The sequence below is a fragment of the Xyrauchen texanus genome, chromosome 45 (genome assembly GCF_025860055.1).
Source record: "Xyrauchen texanus isolate HMW12.3.18 chromosome 45, RBS_HiC_50CHRs, whole genome shotgun sequence".
Classification (NCBI taxonomy): Eukaryota; Metazoa; Chordata; class Actinopteri; order Cypriniformes; family Catostomidae; genus Xyrauchen; species Xyrauchen texanus.
The window spans coordinates 9,076,868-9,095,975 of record NC_068320.1 but is presented as its reverse complement, the minus strand read 5'-3'; the positions used below and the strand labels follow the sequence as shown (position 1 = coordinate 9,095,975).

The 19,108-nt window shown below is 39.2% G+C and overlaps 3 protein-coding genes across 4 annotated transcripts in view; 1 reads left to right on the top strand and 2 right to left on the bottom strand.

Moving 5' to 3' along the window:
- LOC127637776 (inactive histone-lysine N-methyltransferase 2E-like) overlaps positions 1 to 2,893 on the bottom strand; it is a 60,380-nt gene extending 57,487 nt beyond the window's left edge. The window contains 1 exon segment of the mRNA XM_052119038.1: positions 2,601 to 2,893. The gene's annotated coding sequence lies outside the window, so the exon portion shown is untranslated.
- Positions 2,894 to 9,356: 6,463 nt separating this feature from the next.
- On the top strand, positions 9,357 to 13,597 carry LOC127637780 (NADH dehydrogenase [ubiquinone] 1 beta subcomplex subunit 2, mitochondrial-like). Its single transcript, XM_052119043.1, has 4 exons — positions 9,357 to 9,698; positions 12,002 to 12,146; positions 12,355 to 12,445; positions 13,459 to 13,597. Exons 1-3 carry the CDS (start codon positions 9,613 to 9,615, stop codon positions 12,427 to 12,429), a joined length of 306 nt encoding a protein of 101 aa, XP_051975003.1. The 5' UTR covers positions 9,357 to 9,612; the 3' UTR covers positions 12,430 to 12,445; positions 13,459 to 13,597.
- A 158-nt stretch (positions 13,598 to 13,755) lies between these two features.
- Positions 13,756 to 19,108, bottom strand: part of LOC127637777 (lysine-specific demethylase 7A-like) — a 32,646-nt gene continuing 27,293 nt past the window's right edge. For both annotated transcript variants that reach the window (XM_052119039.1, XM_052119040.1), the window contains exon 18: positions 13,756 to 16,335. In XM_052119039.1, the coding sequence (XP_051974999.1) occupies positions 16,247 to 16,335 (89 nt within the window). In that variant the 3' untranslated portion in view covers positions 13,756 to 16,246. The remainder of the gene's footprint in view (positions 16,336 to 19,108) is intronic.

Below are 19,108 nucleotides of genomic sequence, written 5' to 3'. Positions count from 1 at the left end.
AGGTTGAGTTTACAAAACATTCATTTCCTGTTATATTCTTTAGGTGATGCAAACAAGAGCGATGCCTGTACACTTCAAAGTCATACAGTGTTTCTCAATGCTTTCGAGAGCAGGTTCTCGCCCTTAAGTTCTTGTGAAAATAAGTTTCGTCTAACTACCTTGAAAGAGCAAACTCTGAAGACTTGAGGACACAAAACGCATGATGTGCTAAGATATGTAGATTAACAGTTTTCTTTTTTGGAAGTGGGTGAAGATGTCAAACGATTCCACAAGAACGTAAGAATACCAAAAGTACGGACATTGAGAAACAGACATTGTTTTTTGAGGGAGTGGGGGTTATGCCAAAATGAAAAAGTCGCAAAAAAGCATGCAACGATGTGAACTGATTGGGGGGTGCGCAATGGCTTTTGTTTAATTGGACAAGTGATAAAGTTGTAAGTCTAGAGAGAAACCAGATTAGTTATTTCTGCCGATTGAGTTTGTGTTACTATGAAACACAAAAGACTATGGGGGGAGGGGGTTCATCTCCTAATGTTATTTTCAAATTGCAGCATGTTTCTTCTTTAATGTAACTCCAATATATCGTCTCGCCAATGTCAGTCTCCTTTTTAGTGCGCTAAAAGCACTTTTGTTCCAATGACACCCAGTGAAAACCCTGATCTGAGGGGGGAATCCTTCCATGGCATTCCACGTTGATTTGTGTTGCTTATCCCATGCTTGGCATCCACATGCAGTTATTTTTGTGTTAAGTTCACTGGAAAGCAATGGACACAGACTGGTAAAAGCCTGATTTTTTTTCTGGTGAATGTTGTGCACTTGCCTGTGGGTGAGTGTGTTGGCGCTGCAGTGTGTGAGAGCTGATCTAGGGGTGTGGAGGCTTTCATTACCACAACATCAACGATTCGCCATTTTCACAAAGCACCAGAGAGGACATACAGCGCTCGAAGACTCGCTGAAATTTGACAGGAAACGTCCCAGATAACAAGAAACCGACTTTTCCCGCATACTTAAGTATTCACTTGTCAAATGCGATGTGTTTTTTATCGCGAGGGAAAGCGTTTTCGTCGTTTCTGCGTAGCTAGCAATTCTGACAGTCGACGACTAGCCAAACCTCGCGTCATCTCGAAATTAACGAGGTTATCTGAGAGGAAACGGGCGTTTTAACTGCTCTATTCGCCCTTGAAAAACCAAATACCTCCTACGCGAGTGCCTAAAGTGGAAATAATCGCGTCGGCTCGAGTTCTCCAACGACATCCTGCCTAACATCAAGTCAGTGAAGCTAACGCCTTAGCCTTACATGCTAATGCGCATCGATGTGAAAGCCTCGTCGCTTAAAGTAAACTTGCGCATTCAATTTACAGCGATAAATATCACTCCTGCGTCTCTCTACACGTAACGCGTCGAGTGAGGGCTTATTCTCGGTGAATGAAGGAACTGCGCAGCTCCCTCGTGAAGCAGCGCGGTTCTGGTCCAGATTGAGCAGCAGCTCTGGTCTGACTACAGCACGAACCGAACCCCTCCCCCACACCTGCAGCACTCATGATCAACACACAACCGCACAAAACACACGCTTTAGCGATCAGACGGGAACTAAGAAAGAGCTCACGTTCACGTACTGTGTGCCAAATCAACAAATTAGCAGCCCTTCATATTCTGATCCACGATTAACTCCCGTTCAAATACACTAGATTAAAATCTATCGTACTGCAGTGGGTCATAAATAACTATTAATGCCAACCAAGAGGCATTAAAAAGTGTATAACTGTGGGCTGGAATTGGGATAAGAGTGAACATAGCGAATGGTTAGCAAGAGTTTAGGTGTGTAAACAAAAGCCCTGTTGTTAGTGTCGGCCAGACGCTCTGTCAGTGCACAACGTGTCATTTCAAACATTTAACACGTCTATTTTCGAAAGAATGCATATCAAAGACATGTGTAAATAGTCGTAAACATTCTTATATCTTCAACGCTGTAGATAAAAGCTGGGAGTCAATATGTCGTGGGATATAACCACCACTTCCCCAAAATAAAGCATTACAAGCCCTGCTGGATTGGTTGGAACACTCATTCAGCCACATTCCCAGACTTTAATTAGATTGTTCTTGATTCGTTTCTTTCTTAGTTGGCTAACTTGCTAGCATTTGCTCTTGGAGCTAGCAGCTTTACAACGACAGAGAAACGACAACTCGTTTCCGTTAGCCCCAACACGGTGCTGTGTGCCATCTTTCTGATTGTTAGCATGGTAAAACTGCGTTATAACTTCAGGTCAGTGCTTTTGTTTAGCATTAAATGGTGGGTGTGAGCCAGTTAGCCACCTTAGCTGCTAAATTAAGTCATAACACACACACTGCTCGGATTTCCCTTCTTTGCTACCAGACAGATGGGATTTAAACAGCAAAAGGCGGACTGCTAGATGCACTTACAACCTTGTAATTACATCTCGTTTTCAAAGGAACCAACACCAGTCCATAAGAGCCACAGTTTGAGCATCCACATAAGGATGGGACCAGCAAGTCAGTTAGCCAAACACATGAACCGCTGGCATTAAACAAGCCCGTGTGATCAACAAACGGATAGCTGTAGGATTTCAACAGGTACTTACCGTAGATGGTCACTGTAATAACTGTGAATAAAGACACAGGGGACTCGGATGAGACCCCGCCGCCTGATCTACCACACAACCAAAACAATACTACGCTCTCCACTGCGGATGTGTAGCAACGCTTTTCAAATCGCGGCACAGTTTTGCACTTGAATTGCGCCTCGCGTGCCCCGTGCTCCTCTAATTCAAACGTATAGTTTTGGTCTGTTTAGACCCGATAATGTTGTCCCTGTCTGTGCCGACAGTTAGAAACTGGATCCCTTCGCTCCTGTCTCTTTTCCCTGTGAAAAATGGCGGCCCTGGCAGAACTGCCGTGACTCCGCCTCCCCCCACTCACCCCGCCCGTTTCTCTGTCACTGCGCGCTCCGCCTCTCCATTCCGCGGGGTTTCCCGGAGCAAAACCTCAGGGGCGCGCGGGGAGGAGAGAGAGAGAGAGAGTTCATGCGCGTCTATCGGTTGCGCGCATTCTTCTCATCACATCACAAACATGAGTCTGCAGCTCACTGTGGAGTAGTTAGCTTAAAGGCTTGGTCGAGTGAACGGGACAAATTAATTGATAAATAGATAAATTACACTTGGATGAACAATTATAGTGTCTTATTTTAAGAGAAACTCAAGAGTAAAGGAGCATTCCAAAGTGAACTAGGATATTATTTTTTCTAAAGAGAATATGAGTGCTGCTTGCCTATGTAAAACGTGCTATGATGGTTGCTATTTGTTTATTCACTAGTCCAAGTTAAAACCCCAATTCTGTGATGTCCCAAATGATGGACCATGTACTTACAATATACAGTCACTGAGAACTTTATTATGAATACTGTGGTCCTAATAAAGTACCCGACATGGTATTCTGCTGTTGTAGCCCATCCACCTGAAGGGTTGACGTGTTGTGCATTTTGAGATGCTAATCTGCTCACTACAATTGTACAGAGTGATTATCTGAGTTACCGTAGCCTTTCTGTCAGCTTGAACCAGTCTGGCCATTCTCTGTTGACCTCTCTCATCAATAAGGCATTTCCATGCACAGAACTGCCACTCACTGGATGTTTTATGTTTTTGACACTATTCTGAGTAAATTCTATTGACTGTTGTGCGTGAAAATCCCAGAAGATCAGCAGTTACAGAAATACTCAAACCAGCCCGTCTGGCACCAACAATTATGGCATAGTTGAAATCACTGAGATCACATTTTTCCACATTCTGATGGTTGATGTGAACATTAAGTGAAGCATTGCACTGCTGCCACACAATTGGCTGATAAGATTATCGCATAAATAAGTAGGTGTACAGGTTTATCTCATAAAGTGATAAGTGAGTATGGCTATACACTGCACTTTGAATTTTAGTAGTATGAATTGAAGTGTAGTATAATCTCAAATGGAACACTTAACATTTATTTATTTTTTACACGGAAGCATTTGCCATTTAACAGCTGATGGAAGTGGCGTTTCAATCTCACATGACGTGTTGCCACTCAGATCAACACTTATATCTAAAATAATGAACATATTCACACAGCATGGGGTGATGGTAAATCATTCAACTCACGATCGGTGTGAGTTTGGTGCTGTCTTCACTGAAGTTTCATCAGTTGCTACATTCTCCATTATTTACAATTGTTTTGACAGACCAGCAAGGCAGCCAGGTAAATCCGCCTTTTCCACTATGTTCACCAAGCCATGAGCGCTGAATGCATGAAGTGTCCATCATTCCTGGGTGAATCATCCGGGTACTTGTAGTACACTTCTTTTTGTTGCATTTTCAGTGTAAACATACCACTCACACTACTTAAACTACAAAATGGCATAGAAGTGTGCGGTTTGGGTTGCACCTCTGGTCATTTGATATGAATCAACTCTCCTTAAAAAGTCACAAAATTTGAGGCTTAAGGCATCATTCATGTCTGGGGCACAAATGATGTGGGATGAGTTACATGGTAAATTTTTTTATAGTGTTCCCCTAACCCTAAATATGAGCAATAGTAAAAGTGATGTTTTTACTATGCAAGCACCACTATGCATTTACATCTTCTATGAAAAACAAATGTTTAGTAGGGCTGGGAGTCGATTCCAGAAAGAATAGTTTCTTTGATTCAGAGGTGTTGGGATTCGATTCCGCTCATGGGAATCAGTTTTCACTCAGGATGTGAGATCAGAGACTATTTAGCCTAAGATGGAGCACTTGTATTAAAATGAATGGGAGAAATTGAAATACTCAATATGGCGGATTTAGAAATGGAAGTCCCGCCTTACAGGTAAAGGAGACAATCGCCTTTTTAGATGGAGACATCGGCGGTCAGTTACCTTGAGAACGCATGTGCTCGTTAGCTGGACCGACCTGAAAAATAGCTGCACTCTCAAGCTGCACTTTTATTCCACTTGTATCCATAGAAAATAGCTGCCTGGGAGCATTCCCAAGATGGCTGCTGAGTGGCTGACTTGCCTTGAAATTGACTTTGGTAAAATGTTCAGATTGTGTTTATTTCCTCAACCTCCAAACTACTACATAATCAAATCAAATCACTTTATTGTCACACTACTGTGTACACAAGTGCAACAGTAGGTGAAAGTCTTGTGTGCAGTTCCGAATAACATAGCAGTACCAATTACAATAAACAACATATTTACACAACAATTTACATAACAAATGTATACATACTTACACAACACAATATACAATGTACAGTAAACAATACACACAATATAGAATACACATACAATAAGGGTAAGGGTATATAAAAATATATACACAGTAGTAGAATGCAATGAACTACCACAGATCCAGAGAAGCCAATGAGTGGTGACATTGAATTTAAATATTTAGGCAGAATACTGCTTTTAACATTATCTGTGGTAGTTCATTGCAATACAGGCTCAGCCAACCTTCCCATATATTCGTAATATGGGATTGAAGCATTGCATTGGGATGTGCATACAAATACAAATGTATTAGAATTACCCTATATTATTAATAGAAAATTAAATTGCAATTCATTCAATCAATCACAAATAGTTATCAAGCACACTCAATATTGCAAGGTTTTTTTAAAGCTTTCACACTGCTTCCCCCTTTTCGTTTTAAAGAATCAATAAAATTAGTCTTAAGTCGGAATCGATTCCAAAATTCATGGTTTATAACTTTTGTACTCTTGCATAGAAATTCTCAACCTTAGAAATACTGGTTTTATGAAAACCATTTTAACCCACATACTTTAAATGATCAAATTAAACATTGACACTGAAATCTATGTGTGTAGGAGGAAAAATAATGTTCTCATTATAGGATGCTGAAGTGGAAGTTATCCCTATATGTTTCCTTTTTAATGCAACCCTTTAGCCAGTGTAGGTAACAAAATGTCAAACAAATTTAAAATCATAAAAAAAAAGAGTTGCAAGAATTGTAAGAAAACAAATCAGGAAGCAGCCTACGCCAGTCAATGTCTACTATAGTTGAATATGAACACCTACTTGTAAGGACCCAAAACAGTAAGCTGCATATCTGTTATGTAACCCTTTATACAAGCAGTGTGTTTTTTTTGTTAAAATATGCTCAAGGTAACTGTTTGAGATGACCAGCAGTTTAAACACAAACATCTGCTGAGAGTAATAAAAAAGTTGGCTGCAGACAACCCAATTTTTTATTTGTGATTTGTGCATACGTCTCTGTATTTTTGCATTGTTTAGTTTTCATTCGTCTCTCAAGTTCTTGTTGAGACAAAATAAAAATATTTACAAATATAAAACAGTTAAGAATTGACTGCTGCCCATTATTATATGTAATAAACAAGTATCACACAGTTGAACGGGTACAGTACTGTTTCTTTTCGACCAGACGTCTTCATCCAATATAGAGAAACACCCTCCCCCATACTGAACGGCCTCAACGCCGCATCCTCCTGCGCATGCGCAGTCTGTGCTATATAACTAACGACTAGCAGTTGAAGACCATGGCAACGCAGAGCGGAGAAACGGGGCAAGACAAAGCAGTAAACCGCGATGTAACGCGCCGATGAACGAATTTGCACAGTTATAGTTGAAAATTAAATCGAGCTGATTTGAAGCACAGGATTGCCAACGCCAAGTTTAACCATCTTCAGGTTGTAACTTGCGGGACGTTAAGGTTATAGTAGATGGATATAAAGACGAGCTACATTCGACCAATTCAGGAGCTAGGGTGTTATTTTGAATGTCGGTATGGCTCGTTCTTTCCTTCGAGCTATCAAAATGGCAATTGTATCTGCTCTTTCCCCTCCCTGGCCTTCTGAATTGAATGAATGACATTGCCCTTGACCAATAATAAGCTCATTGTCCTAACTTCTCGGCGTTGATTGGCTGTCGATGACATCATTTGAATTCCATATGTGGGCGGACATTGAGCTGTGAGGGGATAGCGGCGCACCCGGAGATCCGCGTTTGAGGACGACAACAGGAAACCATTTACTCAGTCTTTTTAACCATTTGCAATACTTAAAATATAAATACACCGATATGGGAAACATTGCGTTTTAGAGGAGTATACGCACAATGCCCGTCCTTTCGCATCGCAAAAAGCGCAGGAAAATGGCGTCGATGTTTGACGCGGGCAGCACTACACAAAGCGCGCACTGTCTGGGCGGGGTCAGATTCGTGCCAGAAAATATCATTGACGAAAAACTGAATTGAGCTCCTTGAAAAGTACGTCATCAACCGTTGATTTGAAAATGCATACCGACGACTGAATACCCATAATTGCCTAAGTCGCCTCAAACTCAGGAATATTGGAAATAATCTCACGAGGGTTGTGCGTTTTCTTTCTTAATTATTCATTATAAAACACTCAATCTAAACTTTTTCTTTTGCAATCTTGTCTTTTTACGAGTTAGCGTAAAAAGTACATGCACCTGATGTCATACAATTGTTATATAATAATAATAATGATGATGAAGCAAGAGCAGCGTATATGACGTCACAATAGCGGCCGTATATCCATATATGTGTTTGTGTTGCAACAAAAGATTTCGGCTGAGGGAAGGCAGTTCCTGTTTTGCTGCCGCGCAGGAAACGGCTTGTGGTCTGAAAACATCTACCATGAGGTTTTGTGCGATGTCATTCGCGAAAGTAATCTTTTTTTAATCGTTAATTTTGGCTGACTCGAAATAAGTCATAGCACGAAACGCAACTCATCTTCCTCATCGCTTGTGTTTCCATAGCCGCCATGTTGTCGATCCGCCCGCTCTGCTCTAGGGATGATGATTAGTAAATGGCGTATTGGATCACTTTCTATGATGGCGCACTGCTTGGTGTGGTGCTGTTGTTTTCATATTGTTTGCCACAAGAAATTGTGCAAAACTAAAACGAAGAAACGTTGCTTTTCAAACACAGAGAAATTGATAACATCATGACGTTGTTTATGCCCCAGAGAAATTGATAACATCATGACGTTGTTTATGCCCCTTATGTAACCTATACATGAGAGGGACGAAAATGACACACAGCATCCTCAGGGCACATAAATGTGTAATAAGTTTTTCCCAGATTCATCACAGTACGCTACAGTACTGTAACTTAAATTGTGGTGTAGTAAGTACACTAACCCACTCTAGGCAAGTGCAAACTTGTCAAAACACTGATTTTGTATCACCTTACAGTTTTCAAGTGAAATACTGAAGATAACTGAAGATTTTGTATGGAAACTGCAAAGAAAATGATCCTGGTTTTGTGTTTAATAATGTGCCTATGGTGTCTTATATTCATATTCTGTGTTTAGATCATTTTCCTAACCGTCTCTCCTCACTACAGTTATACAATAAAGAGATGTTTCTGTATTTATCAAATGACAATCATTTAAAGGCCTAAACAAGAAGTAGAGAATATTATTATTACACATTTTGCATGGAGGATTTTGTGGAGAATTATTATTGCTATTCTGAAATGATAAGTACATTTTTATATTAAAGGAATTTGCCTGGATCAATACTAGTCAGGCTTCGTCGACACCATTTGTGGCTTAATGTTGATTAACAAAAAAATATTTTAGACTCGTCCTTCCTGCAAAAAAAAGCAGAAATTGAGGTTAAAGTGGGGCACTTACAATAGAAGTGAATGGGGGACAATTTTTGGATGGTTTAAAGAAAATGTGACACTTATAATTTAATAATATAAAAAACACTTAGATTAATTCTTCTGTTAAAACAAATGTATTATTTGAGCTTTACTGTCATAATTTGTTGTAATTTTAGGGTTTGTTGACATTGCATCGTCATGACAACGAAGTTGTAAAATTGTCTCTAACTTTACACACAAAAGGATAGTAAGTGATTTTATCACACTAAAATCATGTTAACTTGCATATTGTTTATGTCTTCTGGCAATACATTTGAAACAGTGAGTGTTTCAACATTTACAGTTTGGCCCCTTTCACTTCCACTGCAAGTGCCTCACTGTAACCTCGATTTTTAACCTCTAATCAATATTATGCTGCAAATGCTGTTAACTTAAATTTAACCAAAAATATTCCTTTAAATTACTCCTTTATTCCTTAATAAATTATTTAAAGATTAACTCCTAAATACATGAATTGTAATTTTGCAATATATGTAAGAAATCATGAGCAATGGTATTTGAAACTGAAAACTTGATTTTAAATTATGCTGCATCCAAGGTGTCAGTGTAAGTCCAAGATGACACAAAAACATTTGTGTACATTTAATTTAAAATTTTCTTTTTTTACTATTACATTTAATTGAGTTTTAGTTCACTTTATTCTTCATTCATTCACGAATTTAATTATTTATTTGTTTACATCTGGGTTTTTTTTAAACTATGCACGAATTATGCTTATTTGGCGCCCTCTAGCGAATGGACACTGAATAGCATTACAGCGCTTTAGTTCAACCGACCAATCACAGCGCTCGTTATTGGCACGTCAGAGAAACAGCCGCTGCTGTAAAGGTGACATTTGTCTTTCTGCTTTCAGGTCACCGCAGTCTAAAACAAATTAGAAAAACCCGAAGAGTGGTGCCACAAATATCAGCATGTCGTCGCTAAGGAGAACGGCAGGTGTCCTCCGAAACGGCCTGCAGATTTTCAGGCGTGGAACTCAGCAGATGACCGTTAGAAAGTGAGTGTTTATTTGCAGAAGGCTAGCAGGCTAAATTGTTGTACTGAAAGATTAACATTCATATAATAGGGTATCTACAAGATACATCTAGGGCCTAGATTCTAGGCATTTTAAAGATTGTAATGGTATTACCATGATACATGTCCAAATAAATAAATAAATCGTCATACATTGTACATTTCTATAAAAACCAAGTTATTGCCGTGATCCTATGTCCATAAACATGTTAACTTTGTTAGTGTAAATTGAGTAAACTCCAAAAAGTGTCTAATGATCCAGCTAATTCTAAATTATAAAGCATATTATATAATGTCCTAATATATGATCTTAGGAATTGTTTATTAATCAATGTAATTATATACATTAAAAACTTGTTTGCATCATGGTGATACATTGTTAGTATACATGTATGTAACTGCATTAAGTTCTAATAATAATAAACTAGATATAAACACCTTAACTTTGACAAATTTTGTCTGCTTGACAAAAGCTGGTCTGATAGTTTAAACAAATTTTAAGATAATGCAGTTTTATGGTAACCAGACATTACAGTAAGAAAAAAAAGCTAACTATTTATTGTAGCTAGATCTTCTAAATACTATCACATAGGTAGTCAGATAGATAGAGAGAGAATTAAAAGCCTTGTGTGGGGTCATTTATTTCTAAAATGTTTGTATTTTTCAAACTTAAAACTGATTAAAGCGTAGTCTCTCTAGCAAGTCAGTCCACTGTCGGACATTTTTGGAATGCTTTCGGGAGGTTATTTCCAGTCATGGAAGTGCAGCTCCTATCTACTTGAATGGGAAAGACCGAAGTCTCAAATACGGTTGGTCAAGATTATGATCAAAGATCATATTTCAAATCAGCAATACAATCTGACAACACTGGAATCCTAAATTGTGATTCTTTACCTCATATTAAGCTAAAAAACAAAATTTCCCTGGATTTTGTTAATGCACAGGTATGCGCGTAGTACAGGTGATGCCTGTATCTAAAAGGTGATTGGCTCTTTTATCTGTAAGGCGGGACTTCCTTTCTACATCCATTGACTGTTGGGCGCTCCAATTTCTCCCATTCGTTTTAATAGAAGTGGTCCATCTTTGCTAAATAATCTCTGTTTAAAGGCCTTGTGTGGATTTGTTTACTTTTGAAAAAAAAATAAAGTTGGAATTTGAATTGACAAGCATTCCATTGACTTGTTTGAACATTCTGTCAATGTAAATCAATGGGATTTTTCAGATGTCTGATCGTCTGCTGTGCGAAAACCAAACGTCTGATTAGATAAATCACACTATTCCAGAACAGCCTGAAGGTCTGTACCAAGATGGGCTTTGTATAAGGCATGGTCACATTTACCTTTACAAGGTAAAATTCAGTGGGAGGAGGTGTGGCAGACATTGAGGGTGTGTGAAACAAGCAAAAAAATTAATTGCCAGTTAGCCTCTTTTTAATGGGGTACTTCACACTCTGAGAAGTAAACCATAATCTTGTCGTTAAAATTATATTATTAGCCATTCCATTGTAATTATTTCGTGTAGCCGTGCACGAAGCACCGCCCACACATAGGTCACTGCCAAATCGAACAACTTTATATTGTTCAACGAGGCGAATTCCCCTGACAAAGATTCACCAAACTTGAATTCAACACGAAATCGATGAGGGGAAATTATTCGCCACCAGAAGCCCATCCATCCATCCATCCATTGTCAACCGCTTATCCTGTGTACAGGGTCGCGGGGGGCTGGAGCCTATCCCAGCTAACATTGGGCGAAAGGCGGGGGACACCCTGGACAGGTCGCCAGTCCATCGCAGGGCCACCAGAAGCCCATTGAGCGAAATTCACAATCGCATTGATTCCCGTTGATATAAATGTATTTCACTAATGGAAGTTCACAGTGCAAAGGTAAATTTGACCGTGCCATTCAAGAAGGATATTGCTGCTGACAAAGCTCCAAAAAGGGTGGAAGCTCCAAACCACCATTAAAGATATAGGGAGCCCATTACTTAACACTTTCCCTTACCGTGAATGGAAGTGACACCCCTTTTTGTAGTTGGAGAAACCCTACATTTTTTTGGAGATTCCGCCCCAATTTGGAGGTGTCCTGCCTGTAGCTATACCTTCTTGCGTCTTTTAGGACTTTGAAAAAAATAAAACCTATTTTATCATTAGCATTAATCATAAGGAAACTTTTTTTTAATAATTATTTATTATTATACAACTTATGGTTTTGTGCTAGAAAGTGTCACAAGCCATTATTGGTGTTACAAATTGACTGGTGTCTGGCCTGTCTGTTGTGTTTCAGGGCTGGAGGAGGTACACATATTGAGCCTCAGTACAGACAGCCGCCCCAGACCACCAAGAGCCAGAAGTTTCAGGCAGAGCTGCTCAGTGGTGCCATGTGGTTCTGGATACTCTGGCACACCTGGCATGACCCGGATGCCATACTGGTGAGATAAAACCGAATTGGGATAGCCTTTTAGATGAAATGCTATTGTTTTTAGGGCTGTGTTGGGAGTAAAATACTAGCTAACCGAGTACAGTGCAGGATACACTGTATTCTGCATAACAAAGCAAAGACCTATATTACATTTATTTTGATTAAAGAATATCTTTTCAGGGTGCATTAAGCTTGCCACTTAACTATGTCACATTCAGGGTCATTTCCCATGGCCAGACACCTCAGCATGGACAGACGAGGAGCTGGGAATCCCACCTGACGATGAAGAGTAGATTGGCCCACAACAATGTACATATACATTTAATCACAGTCCCTACAAGTTATTTTATATACAGGGGTATTACATGCAGGGGTATTACATCTGTGTAACTTAACCTATGGCACTTTTCCACTGCATGTTACGGTTCGACTCGCCTGAACTCTACTCGCTTTACTTTTCTGTTCTTGCATTTCCATTGCAGTTTAGTGGCACCTCAACGTGGGTGTGATTATAGGCTGATCGTCATAGATGCGCCGCCTCTACTGCCGTGACATCATCTTAAACGCGACACAAATTGACTAAAACAATAACACGACCGCTAGCTGTTAGCTACTTGCTACTAGTTAAATTGGCATGGTTGTTTTAGAAGCAAGCTTCCAGTAGCTGGTCACCTAAATAAAGTGAAGCTTTCAAGCAGAGTATAGAGTTAACATAACATACCATCCTCCATCATGGATCAACGCCAGTCCAGGGCGCACTCCCTCCCATTGCTCGCCTGTTTAGATAGCATCCATTTGGTCGAACCCCTTCCACTTTTCCTTGATGGTTCTGTAGTCACAAGTTTTTTTTTTTTTTTTACTTTTCCCTACACTGCTGGTAGGTCCAGTGGTAGCCGTGTGCAGCCAACAGCTGATACACATACTGAGAGACTTATGTTTCGCTCATCGCTAACGAGTGGGCCGTCTGCACCTCGTTTATTTACCACGGCGTGGTTTTGCGCACATCCATTTTTTTCACAATTCTAAAGTCGCGTGAACAAATTATACTTTTATCGCTGTTGCTAACTTTAAAACTAGCGGGTTGATGTCGCGTGTCAATATCCAGTGACGCTGGTAGTGACGTCTGTATTTTGACGTCACATTTAGTATCGGCTCGGCTCGCTTGGAACCTCGACCGAGGTGGTACTAAAAAAAAGTACCAGGTACTATCCACAGTGAAAAACCCCAAAAAAGCATGCAGAGTCGAGTTGTACCCTGCAGTGGAAAAGCCCCACTGGTGTGTTGCTAAAGCATGTATGCAATGATTTATTTTTCTGTTGCAGATGTGCACCAGATACGTGATCACAAACCCACACTTTCTGCATGGGAAACTGGTTGTTCCTGTTAAGTATATGGACTTATTATCAAGTCTAATTGTAAACAGCTGCATTATATAATAAAAATAATGAATAGCCAAACAAAGTCAATGACTCTTGAATTTTTGCCAATAGAACATTGTTTTTGTTTATCACTAAACATCTGGTAAAGGAGAATGGAAAACAGTGTGATCTACAAAACATTTTTCCTCATATTTACATTGCATTGGAGAAAATAAGTTGCATTCAAAACTTTCAAAGAGAACTTGGGGAGGAACAGAACACAGTATTTGAAAACACAGTGACATTAAGCCTCTATCATAGTTAAAAATGGACATTAACTGGAACTTAAATACTGTACAATTAATTGCATCAACACAAAGAAAACCTGTCTGAAGACCAACTCCTTCAATCAAACATGACTGAGATGAGCTGTTTTCCTTAAGAGATGTTGTATAAGGGTGTCTGTCTGCATTAACGTTCATGAGTGGGACCAGATAAAGGAACATTTTAAAGCAATACAACAAACACATGCAGATGGCAAACTCAAACTGTATCAAAGCCTGAGTGTCTGTAGTTATCAAACTCAAGTCCTGCACAAAATAGTGCATTTCCTTTTTAAACCAACACACTTATAAAACTGTTGGTGCTGTTCAAAGTCTCACACTCTCAAGATTACTTTTGATAAACTGTACATTGGGAGAAATGTTTTTTTTTTTGTGTGTGTGTTTTCTGATTTCAGGATTTAAAACCAACAGACAAAATAAATAAATTGGAGTATATGTACTTGGTTGGCATATTCGTGAAAATAAATACATTGAGTCATTGAGAGATTGTATGACAGTGCTGGTGATGAATTTAAAGATGTCACTTATCAGATGTTCCCTGAGAAAACGAATCGTAGCCTCTCCAAGAAATTCCCACACAACACCACAAAATGTTTTGTTCCTACTGGAATTATTTTCTCCCGTTTCCAAAAATCATAAAGACAACACTGTAAAGAAACACATTTTTCACTAACATTGTAGAGGTAAATTTGACAGGAAATCAAATAGCATTAATTGTGTTTCTACAAAACTTGTAATGCTGAACCTAATCTAACCTCATTCCTCTTGAATTGATAGCATTCAAAATTTAACTCCATTTACAGAAATAAATCAATGCAAAGAAAAAACAGGAACCTCGGAATGCAATAGAACTCCTTATATCTTAGAAATCAATAAATAAGTTATCCAGTAAACAAAAATATGACATCTGCAAAAAACTAAATAGAACAATATAAATTATGCAGGCTGAACACATAGCAAGCCTATTCAGTCCTTGCAAACTACATCACATACAGTATTATTTCACAGGCAGCTCTTTAAGATGCAACAGACAAGCAAGTTTTTCACCATGTTTGGGACATTTTCTACAATTTTCCCTTGATGAAAAGGAATATATTCCGGGTTAATGTTCTTAAGGTTCTTCGACAGCATCTTTGGCATGCTGTCGATAAACTCACTTGCAATACCATACAATAGTTGGTCCATAGACTGCCATTGTAAGTGCGTCAACGTCTGTCAACATGTTTTTTGTTCTTACAATGTAAGGAGCGAGTCAGAAGTATTTTCTGTAATATACGAGATGCCAACAGTAGACAAAGCAACTTTCCAAAACATGAGTTGTGATCTTAAGCATTACACGGCTTTATACAGAGAGTGCCATTGAAGAGACTGTAGGTATAAGTATATCAAATACGGTGCTATAATTCACTATAACGTCTATATAGCTTAATTTGAACCCAGTACATTATGTTAAAATAGTCCATTTAAGACCACTAAGGAATAAAGTTGATAAACGCCGTCAAATCAAGGGAAAATTGTATAGCAATACAAGAAAATGTACACTCTTATTTTGTTTGTTTTATGGCTGTCTGGTTGTGGCCAATGCTTTTCAGTACACATCTAGAAAGGATTTTGCATCCTAAAAGTGCAGCCCACTCAATCATCAATTTAATATCGACACATCAATGATCATAGCAGTACAATTATTGCTTAAAGGGGCAGGGGGGTTAGAGAAAGACATAAAATGTCCAGCACCTTTTCAAAACCTCTTACACCAGCCTGAGACAATCAAAGGGGAAAGAAACAGGTGGATATGGTAATGCCTAAAAGGGATAGTTCACCAAAATAAGAAAATGGTGTCATTCCAAACCCCATGATTTTCTTTCGAGGAACACCACGTGGGTGAATAAATGACAGAATTTTCATTATTGGATCCTTTTAAGGGGAATCAAGAATCCAAATATTAATGGAACAGTCCAAGCGTCAGGTCTTAGAGGACTAAGAAGACATCCTTAGCCTGCGAGCACCTGTACACTCATGCTACAGATGGGATTGGAGGTAGGGGAGAAAAAGGCCCCGCTGGTGGGACACATGTGTAGATCAATTTCCTGGCGGTAGAAACACAAACAAACTCTAGCAAGCGTCTCTTATGGTGATAAAAATCAGTGTATGAGATATCCTGTGCTTCCTCTTCAAATTTTAGGCCGTTCGTGTTTTCCAAGGAAAACAGTCTTCCTGCATTGATGGACAATGTGTTGTGTTCCATGTGATTGGTGGAAAAAGTGAGTTTGAGCCATTAAACATACCCTGTCACCTAAACATGCACAGTAAGAGAATGTGTGTGTTTGAGTGTGATAATAATCCCAGCCTATAAAGAAAAGCAGCTGTGTTGATTTATTACACATGGCCTCATTCTTTCCTCCATCATGCTACAGGAATAGGCCTTTATGGCAACTCATTTTCAGTATCTTCCCAAGCCTCTGTTTAGCAGTCACCTGTCCTTTCTTAGGACGCTTTCCTGTAAAATAGTAACAAAACACTTTGTAAGCAAAGGCTTTGAAATCAATACAATGATTCATGCACTAGCATAAAACTATCACAAACATAATTGTTCTCTTTAAAATATGTCAAGAAGAAATCTTTAAATTCCCAAATGTGCCATTTATGTTCATGACGTTTTCATTTTGATGCACATTTCAGCGAATAAAGCTTTCATGGTACCATTAAAAGGAATGTTCTGGGTTCAGTCTAACTTAAGTTTAACGGACAGCATGTGTGACATGATTTCATATTTTGGACTCGCCCCTCAGATTGAGGAAACAAGCAATGTTTTCATTAATGCATTTACAAAGGTCGTCTATTGGGCAAGACCAGTGTTGGATGTAATTGGATTGCAAAGCAAGTTACGGTAATCTTTTTGCATCTTAATGTACATCAAAAAGTAGTGTTAACATTATATTTGAAATTATTGTAATAAGATCACAGTTATTTACTTTCAATTAAGTTAACTACTTTAGTCTTCAATATTAAGGCTAGGACAAATTTCTAAATAATGTTTATGCAGAATGCTTTCAAAACATGAATTATGTCAATACGTACATCTGTTTGCATTTCTGTGAAAGCTTGAGGGCGTGCCCTATAACGAGTCATTCCCTGTGCCCGAATATCCATATTTCCCTACTATATAGTATGCCAGTGCAGTAGTATGTCGAATCCATAGTATTCATAAGTGGAGAAATTCGTAAGCGAGAAATGCCTGGATGACCTACTACTTTTGGCGATAATCCAAAGTGTGGATCGGTTGGACACTTTCCTATCCCACAATGCATTGGGAGCTGAGTAGATGTCACGTTCAAATGCTGGATTTAAAACAAATGGTGGAGAACCATGGGATGGAAAGCTGTTTTCATCAGTAAGTGCTGTATACACAATGAACGTTGCTCATTGTGCTTGAATGGCGCTTGTTTAACCGAATTTGAGTGGATTATTTTCATGTCATATATTGTGGTCATGGGACCATGTGTATGTTCCCAGATGTATGTCCGAATTCTATTCATACTGCCTCTCACATACATAAAGAGCGTACAGTTTTACTGGCCGAGAAGTGCGTTTCTCATCAAATACAGAACATACTGTGACGGTAGGCGATTTCAGACGCAGGGATGGTAAGGGAGAATCACACAGTGCCGAGTGTATGACTTTTGCACAACAATAAACGAGGAGAAAATATATAGACATTATTTTGAAATTGTTGAGTGGAAAAACAAAATCATTTTATGTGAAAAGTGTTTTAGAAAGAAACTTCAAAGTAATTAGTAGTTATCGCAGAACCATTTTAAAGTAGTAATAGTCATTTGTAGTGGATTAATTTTTCTGAGTAACAACACTTGGCAAAACATTCCAGAGTCTTTAAAAGAAGAAATGTGTAACAAACATTTTGGTGAAAGTGCTCATGTATATTGATTCCTTTGTTGAAATGTGTTTGAGCTGTAACGTTATAACGCTAAATTGTCCTTTGTTCAGTGGAAATACTTTTCTATGTGGATACATTTCTGGTTACGACGTCAATACAATGTAAATAGTCCCTTTCATGCATGGTTGCACCTTGTGAATTTAGGGAAGCACCTAGGCATAAAGGCTTCTCCATGCCTGGGAAAAAGTTTGTGCATGAGGAATGAATTTACTGCATGCAGATCACGGTCACCAGGAGCATAGCTGTAAGACAACAACTTTAAAGAAAATTTCTCCAATAGCTCAAAAGGCTTCTGTGACATGGCTTACAGCACCATGGAGAGGTCCCAGTCAGGAATAAACTTACTAGTATCTGACAAGGAATGGCTAGAACTCTTAATTTATCTATGAATGAAAGGGTGCTGCCCCACTGCTGAGTCATTGAAGCCAATGTGGCATGCAGAAATGGCTGCCTTGATAGTAGAAAAGGATTTTCCCTTATCCAAAAAGTCCTGTAGAAAGCATTGTATATCAGTGACTGAACACTGATATGACACCAGTTACACTGTTGCACAATTTCTTAAAAACTTGCCACTTTCACTCATATAATGAATCTTGGCATTCTGTATTCAGGTTAGACATTTCATGGGCCAAGCCCAGAGTGCCACTAAGAGATCCATGCCATAGTTCAAATTACCCAGTATGTGGGTTGCAAGTTACAACAGGAAGTGCTGTCTGCTCCATACCAAAGGCTTGAGGGCAAGGCAGTGAAGCTGACGGGAGCACATCTGTTATTACCACTTTCTGGAACATAACCGCCCTTAAGAGTCCCGTGTGCATACAACTCTGTGCTCTGTGGCTCAATGCTGCTGTGCATATGTGGGATAATCTAACGTTGCAACTGAGATCACGCAGGGGGCTGAGATGAAGAGACAAAATCCACTCCATGAAAGCTCTCATCCTTAAACTCCAATAGTAAGACCTGGATGGCTGATGCCATAAGGCACCGTAGTCCAAGACAAGTGCGATAGTGTACTCTAATTTTTTATTGTGAGGCAATTCACAAGGGACAGAATGTGCTCTTCTGACAGACGAGCGTGCATCGCTTTTGAATTCAGCTCCAGTCCCAGAAACGTAACCATCTTGGATGGGGTGAATCTGCTTCGCTCAGATTCACTCTGAACTCAAGAGATGTAAGGTGCGAGAGTACAAGTGGTGTGTCTTGCACTACTTTCTCACTTGAATTGGCTATTATTAACCAATCGTCTATAAATGTCAGGATTTGCAGTCCTGCTAGACATAACAAGGCTAAACCTGCTTCAACACAGACAAAATAGGGC